This window comes from Aythya ferina, assembly GCF_964211825.1.
Source record: "Aythya ferina genome assembly, chromosome: 6".
Classification (NCBI taxonomy): Eukaryota; Metazoa; Chordata; class Aves; order Anseriformes; family Anatidae; genus Aythya; species Aythya ferina.
The window spans coordinates 3,712,205-3,732,809 of record NC_140303.1 but is presented as its reverse complement, the minus strand read 5'-3'; the positions used below and the strand labels follow the sequence as shown (position 1 = coordinate 3,732,809).

General features: G+C 36.2%; 1 protein-coding gene across 4 annotated transcripts in view; it reads right to left on the bottom strand.

The window, feature by feature from the left end:
* RFTN2 (raftlin family member 2) overlaps positions 1-20,605 on the bottom strand; it is a 34,227-nt gene that overhangs the window by 3,253 nt on the left and 10,369 nt on the right. For 2 of the 4 annotated variants that reach the window (XM_084523540.1, XM_084523541.1), the window contains exons 5-10: positions 20,170-20,482; positions 17,172-17,372; positions 13,162-13,283; positions 12,114-12,217; positions 5,718-5,796; positions 894-1,622 (exon numbers count right to left, since the gene is read on the bottom strand). In XM_084523540.1, coding sequence (XP_084379666.1) covers positions 1,353-1,622; positions 5,718-5,796; positions 12,114-12,217; positions 13,162-13,283; positions 17,172-17,372; positions 20,170-20,482 — 1,089 coding nt within the window. In that variant the 3' untranslated portion in view covers positions 894-1,352. Of the gene's footprint in view, positions 1-893; positions 1,623-5,717; positions 5,797-12,113; positions 12,218-13,161; positions 13,284-17,171; positions 17,373-20,169; positions 20,483-20,605 lie in introns of those variants that run through there. The other 2 variants (XM_084523542.1, XM_084523543.1) reach the window with 2 other exon arrangements.

Below are 20,605 nucleotides of genomic sequence, written 5' to 3'. Positions count from 1 at the left end.
TTTGCTTCTAGAACTTCTTCAAAAATACATTTTTACTTACAATCACCTTTATCATGCAATTTTCTTCAGCTTCTCATTTACATTTTTAATTAAAACTTGAAATTTCCCTTAGTAAAAGCTTCTTACAGACAGTAACTAAGTTACAGTATTTTATGTGAAATACCAACAATGATCTGAAAAAAGAAAAAAAAGCAGAATTTCTTTTCCTGTGGCTTTTGTTTCCCAGCTACTGCAGTAGATCAGCTTAGATGGAAGCTGAACTATTTATTGCCAGATGTAATTTCAAGACAGCACCATAAAAATAATTCCTGTACGTGCCTCTTCTCCCAGAAGCCAGTCTTAACTCCTCCCCACAGTGAGGACAGAAGCCAAAGAGCTTCAGTCTTTCCTGTGAACAGTGCTTCTGCTATTTGATGCAATTGGATATCATTCATCTAGTGTGATATACAATTAGCAGAAATTTTATTTTGCATATACATCGGCATATTTGTAAAAAGTCTCTCATCTAATATTACATTTTATCTACTTCTCCCTCCTGTATATTATTAGTATCATTGTGCACCTGGCTGTTGGTGCTTCTTACAGTTTCTCAAACTACTTTTTCATAGAATGCAAGTTACCTTTTGGAAGGCGAGAGGCTCTTCATTTCCTCACGAGTAAGTTTTTGTATATATATACACAAAGCTGAATGCTGGGATAGCTTTTGGCTTACGTGTACATGGAACCCTGGTAAATGCCGTAGAGCTGAGATAGTATTACAGGAGCAACTGTCTGCCTCCAGAGGTTTTCTGTACATACCAGGTCTGAATGCAGCTTAAATTAACTGTCTAGCATATGACTTGTATTTCTCTAGGTTTCTGAGCTTAGACAAAGCAAGTAAAGTGAAAATCTCATTAAAACTTAACAATATGGAGATATTTAATTTTTCTTGTCCTTCCCCCCCCCCCAATATTTACAATATCCTTGTGGAAAAAAACAAACAACAAAACACAAACAACAACAACAAAACACACTTTCAGCTTGTGGAAAACACCAAACATCCACATTCCTTTCTTTCTTACAGAAGACAAACTGTCATTGTTTTGCACCATTTGCTTCCTTGTTTGTCAAAAAAGATGAACAAAAGTTAGCAGAGCACCCAGTCAGGTAGTTATTCTATCAAAGACAGACAGGAAGCCAAAGCATTTTGCAGTAGTATTATTACTACAGTAGGCTTACTACAGTCAAAAATACAAAATGAGTCTGGGAAAAGTCATAGGATTATATCAATGCATTCAAAGTAGCATGGACTTGGTTTGTTTTACATTTGTGTGAATTATGTACATGTCCATCTGTTGCAGTTACTTACTTCATCACATACATGTGACCTGAGTGACTCCATCTTCCTGGTCAAATTGTCCATCATCCAGTTCTCTTAATACTCCATCACTGCTACTGAATCTGGGAAAGCCTCCATACTGGGAGGAGGCCTCTTTGATCCAACATTGTTTAGAAGGAGACAGATGAAACTCATCAGGTGGTTGTCCAATTTCTACAGGGCGAGAAGTAGCTGTGTCTAATCCAACACTTCTGCTACCAACTCTGCTTTTTTCCTCCCCAGTAACTTGCCTTAAGGATTTCTTCTGAAATAAAAGGAGGTGTTTTAATGTTAGCTTATATAGAAAAAAAGCCAAACACTTCACAATGAGTCATGTATGAATTTAATGTGAGCTGCATTTTAACATAAGGCAGCATTTAACACTGGCTTAAACTATGAACTCCTCTCGAGAAATATCCTAATGGATACATTTTTGTTCTCTATAAAGATATTTAAGGAGAGATGCAAAAGATACACCACAGTCAAGATTTAAAAAAGAGTAAGCAAATGCTTAGAAGAAGCAATTATTTTGACAATGCCCAATTCCTATGTTTTACTTGGCAGACACAGAATGATTTACAAGTCTTAACCCATGCTAAAAATCAGCTGTTTGAAGAAAGCTTTATTTTTGCACCTAACCTACATGTCTGACTCTGATCAAACCAAAACTGCAACTGTTTGTGCCAGTTCTTTGCCCCCTTCTATACATCTGTAACATTTTTCCCAAACTCTTTTGAAACAGTAAAAACAATGGCCCTTGTGGCTAAAGGAAATGTATTTAAGGGAAGCTGTTACAGGAGACATCGGGAAATTAGACTAAGGGGAAATAGTGTTGCCTCAGGAGAAACAGAAGGAAATAAGCTTTGCCTAGATGCCACAGTAAGAGGATGGAGAAGTGTGCCTAAAGGAAATAAAAAAGAGAAATCCCTCATGTGTGCAGTTCAGTCTCAGGTCTCCTCTGAACTGTTTTCTTAGAGAAGCAAATGGTGTGTGATAAAGAACTCACTGAGACAATATAACCCTTCTAAATCCAAGAGGCCTTTGAACCATTACATAAATTGCAAGCCAGATCACAATGCACTAACCAACAAATATACAAGAAGGCAGAGATAGGATCTGTGAGGACTTGAAACACACAGTCTTCTGAAAAGAGACCCTGTGGGAATATCAGGCCAGGTAACAGAGGAGTTCCCTCAATTCTTACTGAATTAAAAGTTCCTTTAGAACTGGCAACTTCAACCTCACAAGGAAAAAAAAAAACAACAAAACACTACAACAAAACCGACCTTGAGTACACAAAGCAGCTGGTACCCTGTACTGCCAGCCCCCAGAAGGCAAGTCACAGGGATCCAGGAGCTGGACATGCCTGGGGGACAAAGCTGTGCCACAGCCGGACCCTGCCACACAGCTGCAACGTGATCAGGCTCTGAGGGTCTGAGACTCTCATGTAGGCATCCTCTAACACTGAACTTAATTAGGCTTTCTTAATTAGGTTCCATTAATGAAAAAGCCTTGTTGGTTTTGTAGGTTGGCTCTCTTAAAGTTAGTATTCTTCTCCAGATATCCGAGTTACCAGCACGTTACGGATACTCATAAATAGACAAACTGATGCATTTTATTTAGTTTGGAAATTAAAATATTTTAGATATCTGCAGCAGCTTTGTGTTTCAAAAGCATCCTGAATTATGAACATGATGATCTTATTTTGTAAAACAACAAGAAATGCAGTCAGTGTAAATGCAAGTGAAGTGTCACGACCAACAATGTAGAATCACAGGAGTTAAACTTTTTTACTAAAATGTTTTCAAAGGTTTGTTTGATAAAATTCCACAACTCCGTTCCCCCTGTCCATGTATCATTTTAAATAAACATATTTATTACAATTTCTAGAGCAAAAGTTAATAGTTAATATTAAAAGTTAATACTGAATGCCTTCAGGTTTCAGTAGCTTGTTTCATACCTGAAATCTAGCTATTCCATGCAAAGCTAGCATGACGTGCTATACCAGTTAGGCACTGGTAACAACTCGACAGATTACCTCATCTATGAATAAAGGTAATATGCTGTTTTGCCAATTCAGACATTTTGGTAATATATAAATACGTAAATGTAGAGATTAAGATTCAGGGGAAAACCTACATGATTGGAAAAACAGAGGGTAAATGCTACTTTAGTACATGTTTTAGCTTTAGCCCGAGCTACCTATTTATCCCATGCTAACATGACCTCATCCTACTGAGATTTCCTGTTGCAGAAGTAAGATATTCACTGGTACTTAAGGGGCACACTTAGATACTGTGTCTCTTCAGATTTTAAATACAATAATCCTCATGTACATGGCTACAAATCAGCTGTTTGTTTACTTCCACTGTCTTAATGCTTAACTCAAAGGTTTTGCATTACAATCAAGTGAAACAATGACCACAGAACACAGGTACTGTCATACTTGTAAAAATAAAGAATATAAAGGTCATTCCAGTACTAATCACCTCACAATTAGGCAACAGAATTTAAACAGCAAACACAAGGATTCCTCTAATTTTAATTTAAAACACATCTCAAAGATTCATCAGTTTTTGACAATGAATGTTTTTACAGGAGTGCTTTGTATTACAGTGTCTCCTGGCAGAATCCAGTATTAATCCTTCTACCTTGAGTCACATAGTTACAGTGTCCTTTAAAGTATCTCTGTCCAAGGAAAGAGTATTCACATCAGGAGTCCATGAACTTATTATACATAGCAATAAAAAGTTGGGAAACATCAGGAGAATTTTGACTTTATTTGATCGCGACCGACATAAAATAGCATGGCTTTATACACTTACAACACTGATACCAACAAAACTATGTTCCAAAAAAAAGAAGAGATGACAATGACAAGAGAGCAGGGACTGTAAGCTTTGAAAGCAAAAAGCCAAAGATAAGTGGTACACACGGGAAACTGAAAGAAAACTGCAAGAACTGGCAGAATTTGGAAAAGGACATGAATGGATGACTGAAACATTGGCAAGGGAGACTGCACAGAATACTGATGTGGAAAATAAGATAGGAGCCCAAATTTTGTAAACAAGGAAAATAAATTAAAGACAGCATACAACACCTAGCTAGGAACTGAGACTGTGATGGAGATGTGCAATTAAATTTCCATTTTTCATGTTGAATGCCATTCTTCCAGGCATGGAAGAATTAATTATCAGGGGACACAGTGAGAAGGAAATTAGGCTGGAGACAAGCAGAAGTCTGGAGAAGAACAAAAAAGGAAGAGTGTATTTTAGAAACACTAATCACAGGAAAATACAGATGATGACAGCAGTCTGGATATAAGCTGGAAAGATCAAATACGAATCCCAGCTATTTAGAGTCTCATGAAACATTTATACAGGTGGACAAAGAAGAGGATAGATACCACTGCTTCATAAAAGTAATAGTATCATGATGGACAGAATTTCTGAAGTTACTACTCCAGTGCTGGGCCTGATTCAAAATGCCTACAGCTTCCATAGCTCCTAAAAAGGCTACCACAGGAGAAGAAAGCTCATTAGCTGAAGAAAGAATAGCCACTGAAGAACAAATAAAAGGGAAAACCCACCACAGGGTGTAGAAAACCTTGGTAAGGAAGAACCCATTGGTTATCCTCCCCTGGCCACAGCAGACTTTGCTATAGCACTGTACAGGTGCCACTGCTGTTGTGACCTTGGCTCTGAGCAGGATGTGATGACTACTTTGATTATTTAATCCTCAAAGTACTTTTATACAACCACTGTTACGGGAATCTCACTTAAAGGGGACAGGTAACTGTTGAAGTTCAGCTGTAGGAATTTTAAGTCCTCTATTTCTGTCCCATACTTTTACTCACACAGCAATGGCTAACACTCCTTCACCCTGGTAACCCCCAGATTACAGAGCCCCTTGCACAGCTTGACACTTGTATTCTGCTACAGGCATGAAAACAGACATTTCAGAGGTCAAAAAAATGTCATCTTTTTCATGTGCAGGAGTTGAGTCAGCTCACTTAGGACTTCCTGAAGGCTTCTAAACAAATGCTTGCAGCATAGCCAACTTCATCCACCTGAGAAACAGTTGTTTCTTAGAACAGGATTCTTAAAGTAACAGGCTTTTAGCATACCTACACTTTCGTTCTCTACAGCTTAGTCTAAGAGCCATATAGCTGAGTTAAAAAAAAAATAAATCCAACTTGCAAATGTATCTGCAAAAACGTGACACAAACTTAAACAGATTTTTTTCAAGCAAAACCTGTTTCTGCCACTCTTTTCCCATTAATTTTGAAATCTGTTTCTGTATGTAACTATAGTGTGAAATACTAATTTTTTTTTTTTTTTTTAATCAACACATTACTCACCTCTGGCGTCTGGACAGCAGAATTCCAAATAACAGGTCTCTGAAGAAAAACAACTTGCTTTGTGGCCAGGTTTCCTTCACTAAAATTTAAGGAAAATCCTTTGAATATTTCAAGGCAATAACTTTCCTGTAACATTCACACCTTTCATAGTCAACTGTAAATTGTGTGTGTATGAGTCAGAAGAGGATAGATTATCAAGCATTTGCTGGTGTTTTAATTCATAAACTGGTTTGTAATAATAATAATAATAAAACAAACAGAAGCACACAGCTTGGTTAAGGTGTTGCACATGTAAACAAATACAGAACAAAACATTTTTATTAGTATGATTGGAGTAACTTGACAGGACTGTGCTTGAAAGCTTAAGTACCAAAGCTCCTATTTTTAATGAAAGACCATACCTTTGCAACATCTGAAATTAAAGAGTATTTTTTTCATCTATTTGCACTGATAGATATACAACAACATGCAACTATCTAGTAACACCACAGCAAACAGCCTCAATTTCAGAAGATAAACAGCTTCAACAAGTATCTCAGTATCTGTGAGACAGGAAATTTGTGAAGTAAGACTCTTAGTTAGCAGTAAAATTGTTTTCTGGTTTTAACGTAACATCTGAGACAGTGGGATAAGCTTGCCTTTTCACTACCTCTGGACAAAAGGTCTCAGCTCAGTTTAACCAGTACATCCACAATGAGGTAAGTGACACAGGTGGTTTTGTACATTGGAGGGACAAGAGAAGAAAGAAGTAAGAGAGCAAAAAAAGAACTTCAGTTGTGGGTTTTCTGTTGAAAAAGTTCATCAAAAACAACTCAGGTATTCATGTCTCAAAAATGTTGCATTCTTTTACTACTGGTTAATAAAAAAAAGAATTGTCCTTTACAACCTCTTGAAGATTTTAGATATTTGTTTTCAATACCTTTCCATCAAAAATACAGGCCACCAAATTGACTGCATGTGACTTACAAAGCAAGACTCTGTAAGGACTAAATGCATGCAAGAATTGTGAGATCAGAGCTCTGGGATGGGAGGGTTTTAAAAAAAATTCTGTGCTCTTCCACATATCAGAACTACATTTTGGTAACTTCTTCTCTCCCTACTCTACTTCTGTGCAGTATTCAACGAGCTCTTAACATGCATAAAGGAAATACACTGAAACACTTTAGCACGAAAGCAACTACAAATACATGAGTAAGATAAAAAAACAGCACCACAAAACTTTAATGACTTAAAACAGACTTGTAGTGATTACCACACAGTGAGCCCTCTTCAAGAAGTCATGATTCCACCTATTCCCCTATCAATAATAAAACTGTATTTTTATGCTTAACGCTCTGGAAGGAAGTAGTAAAATAATGTCTGATCGTACTTCAGTACGGTAAGTCACAATCTCAGCAACCACACACATAAGGTTGACATAACTGATACATATTTCATGCCAGGGCTAGGACTGATAGTATGAATTTGTTTTTTTAATATTAGGGACTCACTCCAAGAAAAATCAGGGACTAAAACCATTGCTAGGGGATCAGAAAGAATTTATTAACAGCCTACCCTAGTAGAGTGCCTCAAAGTAAGCTCTGAGAACATACACAGAACAGCACTATTCCCAGCTGTATCTGATCAATAGTCAATTATGATGACTTTGTGATGGTGCTTGGCCCATCACAACCTTCCTCTCAACCCTGCTGAACTAAGGTCAAGGCATGTCTTTGCATACCTTCCTTGGATGAGAGAACCATCCTAAACTGCAGCCTTTGGGGAAGACAGGGAAATGAGGAGGTTATTTTCTTTAACTTAACATGTTTTCTCCTCTGTGAGTCCCTACCTTCCTTATTTCTATTAATTGAAAAAAAATAACACATATGTTACACTTTTACATTATGAAAAGGAAATCAGCAATCCTGCAAACTTACTCCACATTGCCAGTTATCTTCCCCTGCCTCATTTATGCCTATTTTGGTAATATCAACTGGGAAATCTCTCTTTCAAGTGAGAAGGTTGCGCAGAATGCCTGTCATGGGGAATTGCCTATGCTCTATTTTGTAACTGTGTCTGCATTCCTGCAGCAAAAAAAAAAAAAAAAAAAAGAAAAAAGAAACAAACATTAAGCTTCAGCTTGTATAAATTCTACTAGAATGGAGAAAGGACACACTGGTGAGTAGACAATCAGTAAATTAACAATTTTCTAAGTCTCACCTTATTAAAATGCTGCACACGACAAAGCAGCTATGAGCTTAATTCACAAAGAACTCAATGACAGTGGGATTTCCACAGAATTTAAATGAGAAAAAAACACTTAGAGTAAGCCACTCCATAGCTTCCCTCTCATTTCCACACTTCCACTTTGCCTTGTAAGCCAGGGCATTTTGCAAACGTAGATGAAGTTGTTTGTGATGATAAACTAATAACCACAAAGTCAATGTTTTTGCACTGTATTTGCCTGCTTGCTTTCCGGTGCTTGCAGACAGTCCGTCCTGCCGATTTTCAGGGACTACAGCAATCAGTGAGGGGAAATAAAGGTCACTGCGAAGTACGGCTGCTGGAGCCTTTTTCCTGTCTCTTCTTGTAAGAGGGATGAGGAGCAACAGAGACTCTTTTGTTGAAACACCAGCTATTTGCTTGTCTGCTTATGCTGAATTGGCAATAAGTCCGTCCTCTTAGTGTATGCATATATTAAATAAATCTCTAAGAACAATCATCCAACTGGAAGCTACTCAGGCCTGCTATGATTTTTACATCTGTTTTTATTTTTTTCGTGCATACACTTTCTATGTACGAATCAACTAAGGTTAGACAGTGTTTCTTGAACAAATGAAGAAAAGTTATAATAAGTTCTTTTAATCTATTTGGTTTATTTGCATTTCCCCAAAATGAAGTTTCGCACTCCTTTGCAGTTGCATTGCATTTAGACTTTCAGCTCTGAGACATGTACCAATGTGGGACAGTAAGGCTCCCACAGGACTTGACACAACTGTTCCATCCAAAACAAAACCAGTAAAGAATTCTAACTTTAGACCACAAACATGTACGGAATTCCAGAAATTCACAATAACATTATTTTGATAACTCCAGTAGCACTAAATTACCAACAAAATAATTTCTAACATGTTTTTTTTCCCCCTAATCACTAAATTTAACTTCTAAAAGGGCTATTCATCTTATCCGTGATATACAGCTTCTGAACTTGGCATAATTATTGTCAAATTCCTGTCATGAAAACATTTAACTGTATGTTACAGCTGTATATAATGCAGGAGGCTCTAGTGAATGAGGTCACTAGTACTATTGTGGCTCTTCCTTACATTCTTTCTTGGTCAAAAAATACTTTAGTGACTGCTAACCGTATTTAAATATCCAAGATAGGGATGATATCCAAGAGATGGATACAAACATTGCATCACATCCATTTTTTTCATGCTCTGTTCTCCTGTATGCCTGGAAAAACAATCACTGACAGAAGACTAGGAACTTCTGTGGGTTTTCTACTTTGTTAACAAAAAAAAACACCCCAAAAAGGTCCTTATCTTTCAAACAACACTGCACAAAATGCAACTCTGCGTGTTCTCTACTATTGCTCTACTTGTAACAACAAAGATCACATTTCTTGAGGAAATGCTTCCTGTATCCTGCATGATTTAGCCCTTAAGGTAGGAGCTAAAGGACAAAACAGGCCTACAGGCTGCTGCCCGTGCCTGAAATGGGCATCCATGACATTCAGCTAGCATGTGGCATGACACTCTGTGCAACACGACATTATTTTATGGAGAGGAACATCTGTAAAAATAATACCAACTTCAAAGAACAGCAACATCAAAACCACACAGGAGCAGGCTTTACACCCTGCCATTTCTACATTCTGTTTCAAATCTAACCTATATTTAAAAAAGAAAAAAAAAAGAAGGGAGATAGAGAAATACTCTGTGTGTGACAATCCTGTCACACTCCAGACCTTATTAGCTTGTGGTCACACCTTTTGTCTACAGATGAACAGTAGGCTTAATGGCCAGGAACAAATTGTAGAAGATCTGAGATGAGGAAAGTTTTGCAAAAAATTACGAATAGACTAAGGCAGAGAATAAGACATAAAATGGAGGTAAATAAAAATGGGGAGCAGGCTGCCTTGCTAACATTTTTTATTCTTAAATAGAATTTTCATTATATATTTTGCATTTAAAAAACAAACAAACAAACAAACATGAAAACATGAATTTGCCAAATTGTTTATTTGTTCAGTATTTCTGAAACCTGTTAAATTCAGGCTGAGTTCTGAGGTCAGAGTTCCCCGTCTGGGAAAAGGACTGCTGGTGGGCAGCATGAAGTATCTTTATCCAGCATTTAACTTGAATTCCTAAGATCATCTACCACCACAGTACTAGCATCTTTCCTATCAGACACACAGTAACCATGTAGGAATTTCTTTCTCTTTTTCAAATGCCAATATTGATGTCTAATAATAGTATTTATCGATCACTATGCAGGCTGTCAGGACAGAAACACTTCTTTAGAGTCTTTTAAGAATTCTTAATTCCCAGTTAGGAATTCTGTTAATGAACTTTTGTTTATTTACTTCTAAAAAGAAATCTCAATAACTGTATATTAGACATACTACATGCACGCTCAAAACGTGATTTACCATATTTCTTCTAATGTGGACTGTGAGATACCTTCCAGACAACAACTATCAGACAATTCATGCACACACCTACACAACTATTTAAATCAGAAAACAAACGCTTTGTATTCATCAATCATTCCAATGTCAATATGAAGTGAATCCAACTTCATGTTTGGCCAGAATACAATCCCGTTTTGCGTCTAGCAGTGGGCTGGTTGTCTCACATCTGGAAACCAAAGCTATTTCAGACACCTAGCATAACCTCAATGTCTTGCTGGTACGTCACCTTCTCAGTAACTCAAGAAACAGACCCTGTCTATTGAATCCATTATCACTTCATACTGCATTTTTTTCTACTACTATTATTATTTTTTTTAATAGCACTTAGCTTCTTCTAAGCAGCCCTGCTTTTGCTCTGCAATCTACCAGGTGCAAAATAGCATCTGCTGCCTGCAGCAAGCCCAGACTGAGCTAACATGGCTGCTCAGGACAGTTTTACCCCTTCTGTCCAACCCCTCGGGGATGGGTACAGGTACACTGCTTGTGTGATAGCAAAGGTTAGGGGTTTAAACCTCTCTCATCCTATGACCTTCAGCACACCAGGAGTACTAGAACCTTCCTATCCGACTGTTCACTCACACCCTTCCAAAAAGTTGATCTGATTCTGAAAGGTTACTTCTCAATCTTTAAGATCTGGCCAAAAGTTTCATCTGTTTATGAAAACCAGGCTCAGCAGTTCACATACCCTCAGAAGTCACCAAGTTCAAAGATAACACATGTAGATTAAGAATTAAAAAAAAAGAATTGAAGGATAGACGTTTTGTTTTGTGTTCTGAGAAATACTTCTTGATGGAGCAGGAGCTTTGCACAGTAAATTCAGAATTTCGTAAGTTTCAGAAGAAAACAAAACAGAGAAATCATTAAAAATAGGAAAACATGCTAGATGTTTTACCTCAATTTCTACTGTCTTAGCTTGTAAACAGTTGATTAAAAACAAAACAAAACAAAACAAAACAAAAAAACCACAAAACCAAAAAACAAGAACAACAAAACACAGATAAAGAGGACAGCTATTTTCTGACCAGAAAAACCTCCTTCTTACATGGGTGAGTTAATTTAATTATGTCAAATCACTTGAACAAAATTCTGTTTTCTTGCAGCAGTTCTCTTAGAAACTTGCATTCATGTCCTTTTTATGCTGTCTTGATTTAATGCAGTGAGGTCTAGATCCAAAGATTACTAAAGTCACTCAGCTTTTCCATCGTTTTCATGAGCTCTAAGCTATGCCTCAGTACATTTTTTCCCTGAACTTCAGCAATCTTAATCTGATGGAAGCAGAATTGAAAACAAAACAAAACAAAACTGTGTAAGCTTAATTCAGTGATACATTTGCCATTTTTTATGGCAGGTACTCTGAATAAAAGCACGGTACGTTTTCCATTAAAAAGAAATTCTGAAACATTATATGGGATCTAGGTCTACTATTTAGCTCTTCTTACATATACAGGTATTTTCCCCAAGACATCCAACGAAATATTAAAGCAAGAAAATGTGAGAACTGAAATCCAGTAGTTCATTACTATATGTAAACTGAAACAGTATCTACATTAAAGAAGAGAAACAGCTGGATTAGATCATAACTTGCTGGATTAGCACATTCTCCTCGTTAATTTGCAATACACAGTGCATGACTGTTTTGTGACAAAATCACTTGATAATTCACTAAGATGTGCAACTGTGAAGACACAGCAAAATGCTGCATCCTGCTGTTTGCATACCTGTCATGTCGTACAATAGGTGTAGGCAGGACACAGGTCAGGAGCCATCCAAACTCAGCCAGTGTGTGCAATAAAGGTCCGTAATCTGTTTTAATTTCACACCCCTACATTAATAATTATAAAAAGTAGTAAAGACACTCTGTACAGGGTTTATTTGCATTTTTACACATAAATTACAACCCCTCTTCTTTCTTAGTTATAACATGATAATTTGTATTTGGTGTGAAAAGGGATTCCCTATTTCAAACTGAAAGCAATTTGAAAAGTTCAAGACAACAGATTAGATAAACAGAGGAATATTAACTTTAGATACGAGTCCTGATTCAGTATGACACTCAAAGCACATCTATCTTGTTAAATTTGTCATGTTGCTAAATCAGCTCCTAAAACACAAGTTTTTAAAACAGCAGAAATGATTTCTCAATTGATATATTTAGGTTTTTACTTCCAATCTGAGTAACAAGCATCTCACCTAGCTATAGGCCTACTTGTACTTTTATTTATTTATTTTTAGGCTTTAGTCTTGTGCCAGGTCTGTTCACATAAGTAAATGTATTTATTGCTGAGAATTTTAAAAGTAAGTCCATAGCATCCTCCACTAATTCATATGTAACTTTACTAAGAAAAATAAGTCTTTTGATATTTAAAAGTAAAATTTTTACTAAGAACATACATCTGAAAACTCTACTTAACTCATACAGTATCAGTTTTCTGTTCTAATTCCAAGTTTGACTTCCCCTTTATTTAAGAATACATTGTCAGTACATTGTCAGTGGAGCTGCACTTGCTGAAATTAGGTCTGTTTTGGTCTGAATATGAACATTTACGAGCGTCAAGCCAGTACTTCTGCAGTGCATTTCTTTTATGCATATGACTAATGGGCACAGGCCTGACCTCATTTTTATGATTCAAGGCTAGTTTAGTTTATTCAGGTGGCTTAAAGAAATCATCCTGAAATGTTTATCAAATACTGGTACAGTCATTCTACAGAAACAAACAAAGCAAGCTAGAAGTAGGAAATTGTGTTGCTAAATAATTACCAATTTACCTCAATAACTGTCCATTGTTCAACTACTATTGCATCATTTCCTTTCCTGTTAGAACCTGGAACCCCAGCACCTTCTTCTTCGTAGATAAATATTCCTTCTAAAGATTTGGGCAAATAATCACCTGCAAACAAAGACAAACATAAGCTAAAATATAAGTTTTTAGCTCAGTATCTTACTGAGATATGGGCTTACACGTGGGCTTATATTTTCCCACTGAACAGTCCTTCAAATGAAATGGAACTAAGACAGCAAATAACTCCAAGTTCTTTCTGCATCTAATTACAATTTCACGAAGCATACAAGTCAATTTATTATTCAAAACCCCCTTTTCAATACAAATTGAACTATGAACTGTTTCATTTTCTCTAAAGAAACTCTGAGTTCACGTTTCCCATATTCAACATATCCCCTGCAGCAAACAGGCACAAAACCTCTTTATTCAACTCCAATACTGTATGCCTAACAATAAATGTGGCTTTTGGTGTGGTGGGAGAGACTGTAAAGATAAATGAAGCATGAAGTGTAAAGTCTTGCTACAGTTACTTAAATAAATACATAAATGGCCAAAGGAAAAGCTTGAAAGAGAAGTGATTGTAGGAAGATTCCTGATGTGAAGGACATTTCAGAGAATACCTCCCTGACTTACTTGTGGAAGTCTAACAGTATCCAGTTAGCCCAAACTAAAGCTGTGCATGAAATATTAATTCATTTTCTGTCTCTTCTCCTAAGTGCAATAAGGAAGCCTTTTGTGCAGTTCTACCTTGCCAACTAGCTATCCTAAACAATTAAACTAAATTTAAACTGAAAAATTATGCATTCCTCAAAATATCAGGTTTAAATCCTCTCCAATATTGCACAAATATGTAAAGAGATGACTATTTGCCACAGCTTCATGGCAGAAAAAAGCTTAAAAGGTGTCTAGCAAAGCAAAGCTATGTAATACAACTGGTCTGGCTTTAAAATTGGACCAGACCAGCATGGAAGTTTTCCAAGTCAAACAGGAAGTCCTGTTTTGTTGTTGTTGTTTTACTTGTTTTACCAATATGCTTGTTAATGTACTGTAAGACACTGAGCATTTATTCATATTATCTTTATTTTTCCTATATTGCATATAAGAAACTTACTTACATTGAGCTATGATTATTTAGATACTTATGTATCTGTATCCTATGCTTTTGTAAAGCTACCGAACATGTTATTTTATTTCTAGAATATATGCAAATACAGTGCAGATACTGAATATATGGCTTCAGGCACAAACATGAACACCTGCAGAGTTCCTAACAGTTCATAAATTCTCAATCTCATTAATTAATGAATTTGAACCTGTCTTCAATGTTTAGGCAGATACTTATAATCATCAACCAGTAACACGTTTAACATGCTAGATTTTTTTTTTTTAAATCATGATAATATAACTCTGAATTTTAATGCATTATTGAAGCAAGGCACCTCCACTAAGTGGCTTTTGAGACAAATGGTTAAGTCGAAACTTATGTCAAAATAACATCTGGTTTATCCTTGCTAATATTATTAAAAAAAAAAAAAGACACTGCCTGGCAGATAAAGCTAAACAGAAAAAGCGAAAGTGTCATCACAGCACTCCTATCAATCTTAAGTACTTCTATGATTATGAGAACCTGCAAGGTAGCAACAAACAGAAGCAACACTACCTTGACCCAAATGGAGCTAAAAAAGAACTTACCTGGATTACTTGTCTGACTCCCTTCTGTTTTGGTTGTCATTGAGAATTAAAAATGACTTAATTCTTTCGAATTTGTACCTGCCTTGAATTGGGAATTGCATTTTGATCATGTTAGCAACAGAATTCTGTTTACTCCATACAACATCCAAGCAAAATGAAAATTTCTGCAGCTGCTTTACCTGCATCCATTGTTTTCAGTTATATTAAAACATTATCTAAAACTTGCTCATTTCACTACATCAATATAGAAGGACAACTGCTGCTGTAGATACCTTGCAAACTAAAAGCAAACTTAAAAACTAAGATAAAGATGACAATTGAATGCACATGCAAACATACAAGAAGTGCAATTCTGGTGATGAGTGCAAAAGTTTAAACACTTTTTTTTCCCTAAAAAGCCCAGTTTTTATCTGGTTATAAAACTCTTCAATGTTCATCTCATGAAAAAATATTTTAGCTTATGAACTCAGCAGCTAAAGTAATCTTACACTGCGGTTACAGACACTTGATCAGCTACAGAATGCCATCCATGTAGAGGGTTGTGCCTTTGAATACTTCCAGCAGAATTCAGCAGCGTCACACCCATGTGTGTCACTGAAATACATCCCAGCCACGTGGGGCTGAAGAAGCAAGCAGCAACTGCTGCAAAGAGGCCGCATGAAATCCCTAAGTCAGTCATAACCTGGGTATTAAAGCTGGGACAGTTATGCACACAGAAGAAAAGCAGACAGCAACAGGGGAATGGAAAGATTGTAAAAACTGTTTTTGGACAACAGCTGCAAAGATTCATTTCAACAGCTGCTGAAAAAACCCTTGGTGAATTGTAATGTATCTCCAAAGAGTTATTTTCCAGCTCTAAAAAAAACTATTGAAAACCAGCAGTCAGATTTCTCACCTCTCCTCCCCCAAAGGAATCTTTGTTCTTCCACTGACTTCAATAGATAGGAATTATAGTTCAAGAAAAATGGATGGCCAATACAAACTGTGCCGTTCAACGGTTTATATGCAAAAAAATATGCAATTTGAGAGAGAATAGCTGACAAATTCAACTTGATAGAAATATAATGATGTCGATGCACTTGTGTTCCTTCACAGATTCTGGCAAATTACTAAATTTACTTTGTTGCTGAGCTATAGAAATATAATTAACATTCAAGGCTAAGTTACCGAGAAGAAAAAAAAAATACACACACACACACACACATATATAAAATCAAGCTCTTATTTTGTCAGGGTTCGATTTTTGAAGAACACATATTTAAACATAAAATCTTTAGAAGTTAAACTTTTTTTTTTTTTTTTTAAATTCAGCCCTTCACTAACCCAAGCCTTGCAAAGTGAATGCTGATTGCATTATTATTTTTAATCAGAACATCAGAAAAAGGAAGCATGAATCTCTTGATCACATATGAGTTCTGAAGGAGCTAGGAGGTTCCCTTCAGGGAAAAACTGTGATCAAATTGAAACTGGCAGAAGGAACAAGACAATTTAGGAATCTGAGGAGAAATCCTGTAGCCTGAAGCTCTATGGTTCTAACAATTTTAGCGTGCTAACTGAGCTTGTAGGCTCCTGCAGAAGAGAGCAAGAAGCAGGAGGGACCAGGGAACACTTCCCTCTCCCACCTTCATGAAAAAATGCTGGAGAATCTGCCTACAGTTAAGGGTAAGAGCAAAAGCAGATTTCTCTACTTAGTGCATGTGTCCAAATCCAACCAGAACCACCTATAGAAAGATGATGGATCTGAAGCTTCAGGATAAACAATCAATTTAATTCAACTCAGGGTTTTGGTAAGAATTTTAAGCCTAGCAGAGAACTGAAGAAAGGAGGAAGTGTGGAAAGTCTTACTTTGCTTAAATCTTAATGGTGCAGTAAGCACAAGAAGAACAGAAGGCGCTTTTTTGTCTCATTAGAAATATTCCAAGCACAGCACAGTGTCTAGAGTGAGAAGCAGCAGAACACAACTGAAATGCATCTAATAATTTTTCCATTATCTTTTCCCTTTAAAAAGAGAAAAAGAAAACAGAACTAGCGCAACAGGTTTATTTCATTATAATGCTACACTCCTTTCATGCTTTGAAAATCCCAAATTTGATTAAAAAAGCAGAAATTGCAATTATTCAGAGCTGCAACTGCACAAAAAACAACAGTATTTCCTTTTCAGGGAAGGAAATTCTACAAATTTACAAAGACTATCTGAACACATTTACAAATTGCCCTTCACACCAACATGCATCTACTTTTTGCAAAATAAATAGATCCACATGAATAAGTAAAAGCTTCCAGATATTGCGGGATAGTGCTCACCTTTAGAAGTTTCCCAGTGTACAAAAGAATCTGTTAAGGATAATCCTTGTTTATAATAAAATGTAGTTAGTTCTAGCCAGTCTGCTTCCAGTGTACTAATAACTGGTCCCTTTCTTGTTACTTTCATGGACAAGATGCCCTCATGATAGGTCCAGCAGGTAGAGTCATCATCAAAAACATTGAAGACTGTATACAGCTTGTCTGAGAAAAGAAAAGAAAAAAAAAAAAAGAAGAAAAATGAGCCTCTGGAAGACAGAGCTCTCAAAAATATTATCTTCTTATTTCAGCCTGCTTTTGTATTTTTAAGTATCAGTTTTACAAATTGCTTCCTTATGCAACTTTATTCACCTAGAGCCCTCAACACCAGAAAAAAAACAAAAAAAACAAAACAAACAAAAAAAACAAACAACAGGATGAGCTGTGAGGAGGGTAAGCTATAGTACACAACAGAACTTTGAACATACTGTAGTTGGGTTGTTGCTGGACCACCTTCTAGGTAGGTGGGTTTTGCATAGGGGAAAATATAGTAGATTCAAGAGAAAACCCAGTGGAAATAGGCTGTATTTCTGTCACTCATGAAACTTTTGACTACAAATATTCAAAATGACTAACTGAAATTAAAAACATTTTTCTAAATTTTTAAATATGATGAATGCCTTGTATAGCCTTTTTACTCATTCTTTTTTGCAGATGATTTAAGTACCAGTATAATCAGCTCCATACTGGGGTTTACCACACAGTAACTGATGAGAGTATGAGCGTATGCAAAACAAACAAGATCTGTGTATTCACAGATGCTTCTCACATCCAGCCATTAATACAGTGATGTTACAAAAAGTCAAATATTCAAAAAAAGTAAATTCAGAAATCCATAGTATTTTAGGTATTCACTGGTGATGAGTTAGGAAGTCTTAGCTAAATAAATGTATTTTAAAAAGGAAGAACATGACACAAGTACAGTCATGTCTGGGTCACTGTTGCAGGGAAAAAACAAAGCAATTGCAAAAAAATTCCCTGTGATTATGTCTACTACTACAACTTCTGAGCAGCCTAAATCAACACAAACCTCTAGAAAGCAGAAGTATTCACATTGCCAAACCAGACGAACTTGGTTTAGATGATCCCAGTTAAGACACTAGTCTCTCTAAGCTCCAGAAATAGAGAAAGATTTTCAAAGCATTATTTGGACTTTAAGTAGTTTTAATCAATTTCTACGAGAAACCTTTTGGAGTGGGTAATAACACATAAGGCATCTGAAATAAGAGAGTAAATTCAGGACAAATTACTGAACTCCATCACTATGAGATGACTTTTCTTCCTATACAGTTGTATTTTGTCACCTCTACAGGTGGAGGTGCTACCATTAATGTGTTTATCTTGGTAAAGCTTGATTTTCCTATTAAGAAAAATTTTTGAAAATTCCTATCAGTATTTTTTAAAAGGATGGTTAACCACAACATTTACAAGGAAAGGTGTTTACATTTTCAGAAAATTTGTCTTAAAACTTCCAATAACTTTACTGACTAGTAGTAGAGAGGATAGGTATATTCCTGCCAAACTTTTAGAAGTTTAGAATTTCCTGAGAACTCTGCATCTAGGGGCTGCAGTGGTTGGTAATCCACCTGGTTACACTTGCATGCACGAACCAAAACTCAACTGTGAGTTTTCTCCTTTTTCCTTACAGGATCTATGTTCTACTATGTATAGCAAGCCCACTGTCTCAAGCTGCAAGGAAAGAGTTAAGGTTTAACAGATCGTGCTCTAACAGCCCAGCATGTTGTAAAAGAACTGCTTTAATTCAAGTGTTAAAAATAAGAGGGACATTGATTATCTCAGTGCATAGAGTCATTATCCTGACAGTCTACCAACTAGAGAGGTGCTTAACTCTTTAACAAGAAAGTGAAGAGGTTGCTTTTGAGAGCAATTAAAACATGTCTGGAACATCACAGAAGACCCTATTGTATCAAAATTCAATCTTAAATGAAAATTTCATGCTGCCTTGCTTTCTATACTGTAATGCTTTAGTTCCTATAATGCATTAGTTCTCATGCATTAGGTTACTTCTTCCTTTTCACCTTTTCTTCCTAGTAAATGTGAAGGGCTTAGTGCCTCAGTATCAGGAATCATTGTTTCAGGCAGTAACTTGTGAAGACCACACGATTTATCTTACAGATTCTTGTACAATTAAGTCTTCTACCACAGCACCAACATCTTTCAATTACACTTTCCCTTCCTAAGTAAGCAACTTTCCAATGCTTCATTTTCTCTAGTGTAAATTCATTTTGGAACAATTATCCTCTTTGATTACATGGTCAATGCATTAGTTTAGTGATCTCTTTCAGAATATTTCTTGAAGGCATGTTAACCAGAAAGAATCCATTATTAATGGATTTGTTTGCTGTATGTGATGTGAGTTGGCTAGAAGCACACAAAATTATGTTTCTAAACAGAAGGGGATCCCTTTGTTGTCAGATTTAAAACACACAGGACAACTGGTTTCATTACAGCATATGCTTGGATATCCCTTACAAATTTATGGTTCAATATTAGGAGTAGGTAAAAACCAATGTCTTTGGGAAACATTTTAGAATAACTGCATCACATTTTTCTTGCTATATGCTTACAACACATATCAAGCAAAAAGTTACCTGTTTGCACCACATTTAAAACCAGAATAACACCTTTATTATTATTATTATTATTATTATTATTATTATTATTATTATTATTATTATTATTATTATTATCATTATCATTATCATCATCATCATCATCATCATCACCATCATAGTTCAGATATATAAAGCAGAAGGTACATAATTCTTCTGGTTCCTCAATGGTGACTTTTTTGGAAGTACACATGCACTTAAGGAAGATGCATCTTCCAAAACCGGTACTTGATGACAGAATATGCTGTTCTGTTATTTTTTTCCTACTGCTTCTTAAAACAACTCAAGAACATATCTTATTTCTGCAATAAACAAACAGAATTCATTACCGTCTCCTTCTTGTGGCTTAACAGAACTGACTTCTTTTCCAAACTGGAAATCTGCATCCTGTAACAGTCCACTCTCTGCTTGCATTTCCTCTTCATTCCCACTCTCAGATGAGTGACCACACAGTGACCTTTCATTCCAGTTTTTGTAGTCTTCATCAGAAATTCTTCTTCTGGGTTCCCTGTGTCTTCTGCCCAGTGTTGATTCCAGCTCTGCATTTCCATCTGTGCTTGTTCCATTACAGGCTTTAGGTTGAGGAAAATGTTGTGTTACAAAGCCCACAAACTTCTTTCCTCGTTTAGCTGCTTCATTAACCTGCATGTAAAACACAAATTGATCTGTAAAGTGGTTTTAAGATAGCGTGCAACTTTTTTTTTTTCCCCAAAACATCTAAAACGCATGTTCTGTTTACTAATTTGCTGATTTTCAAGGACATCC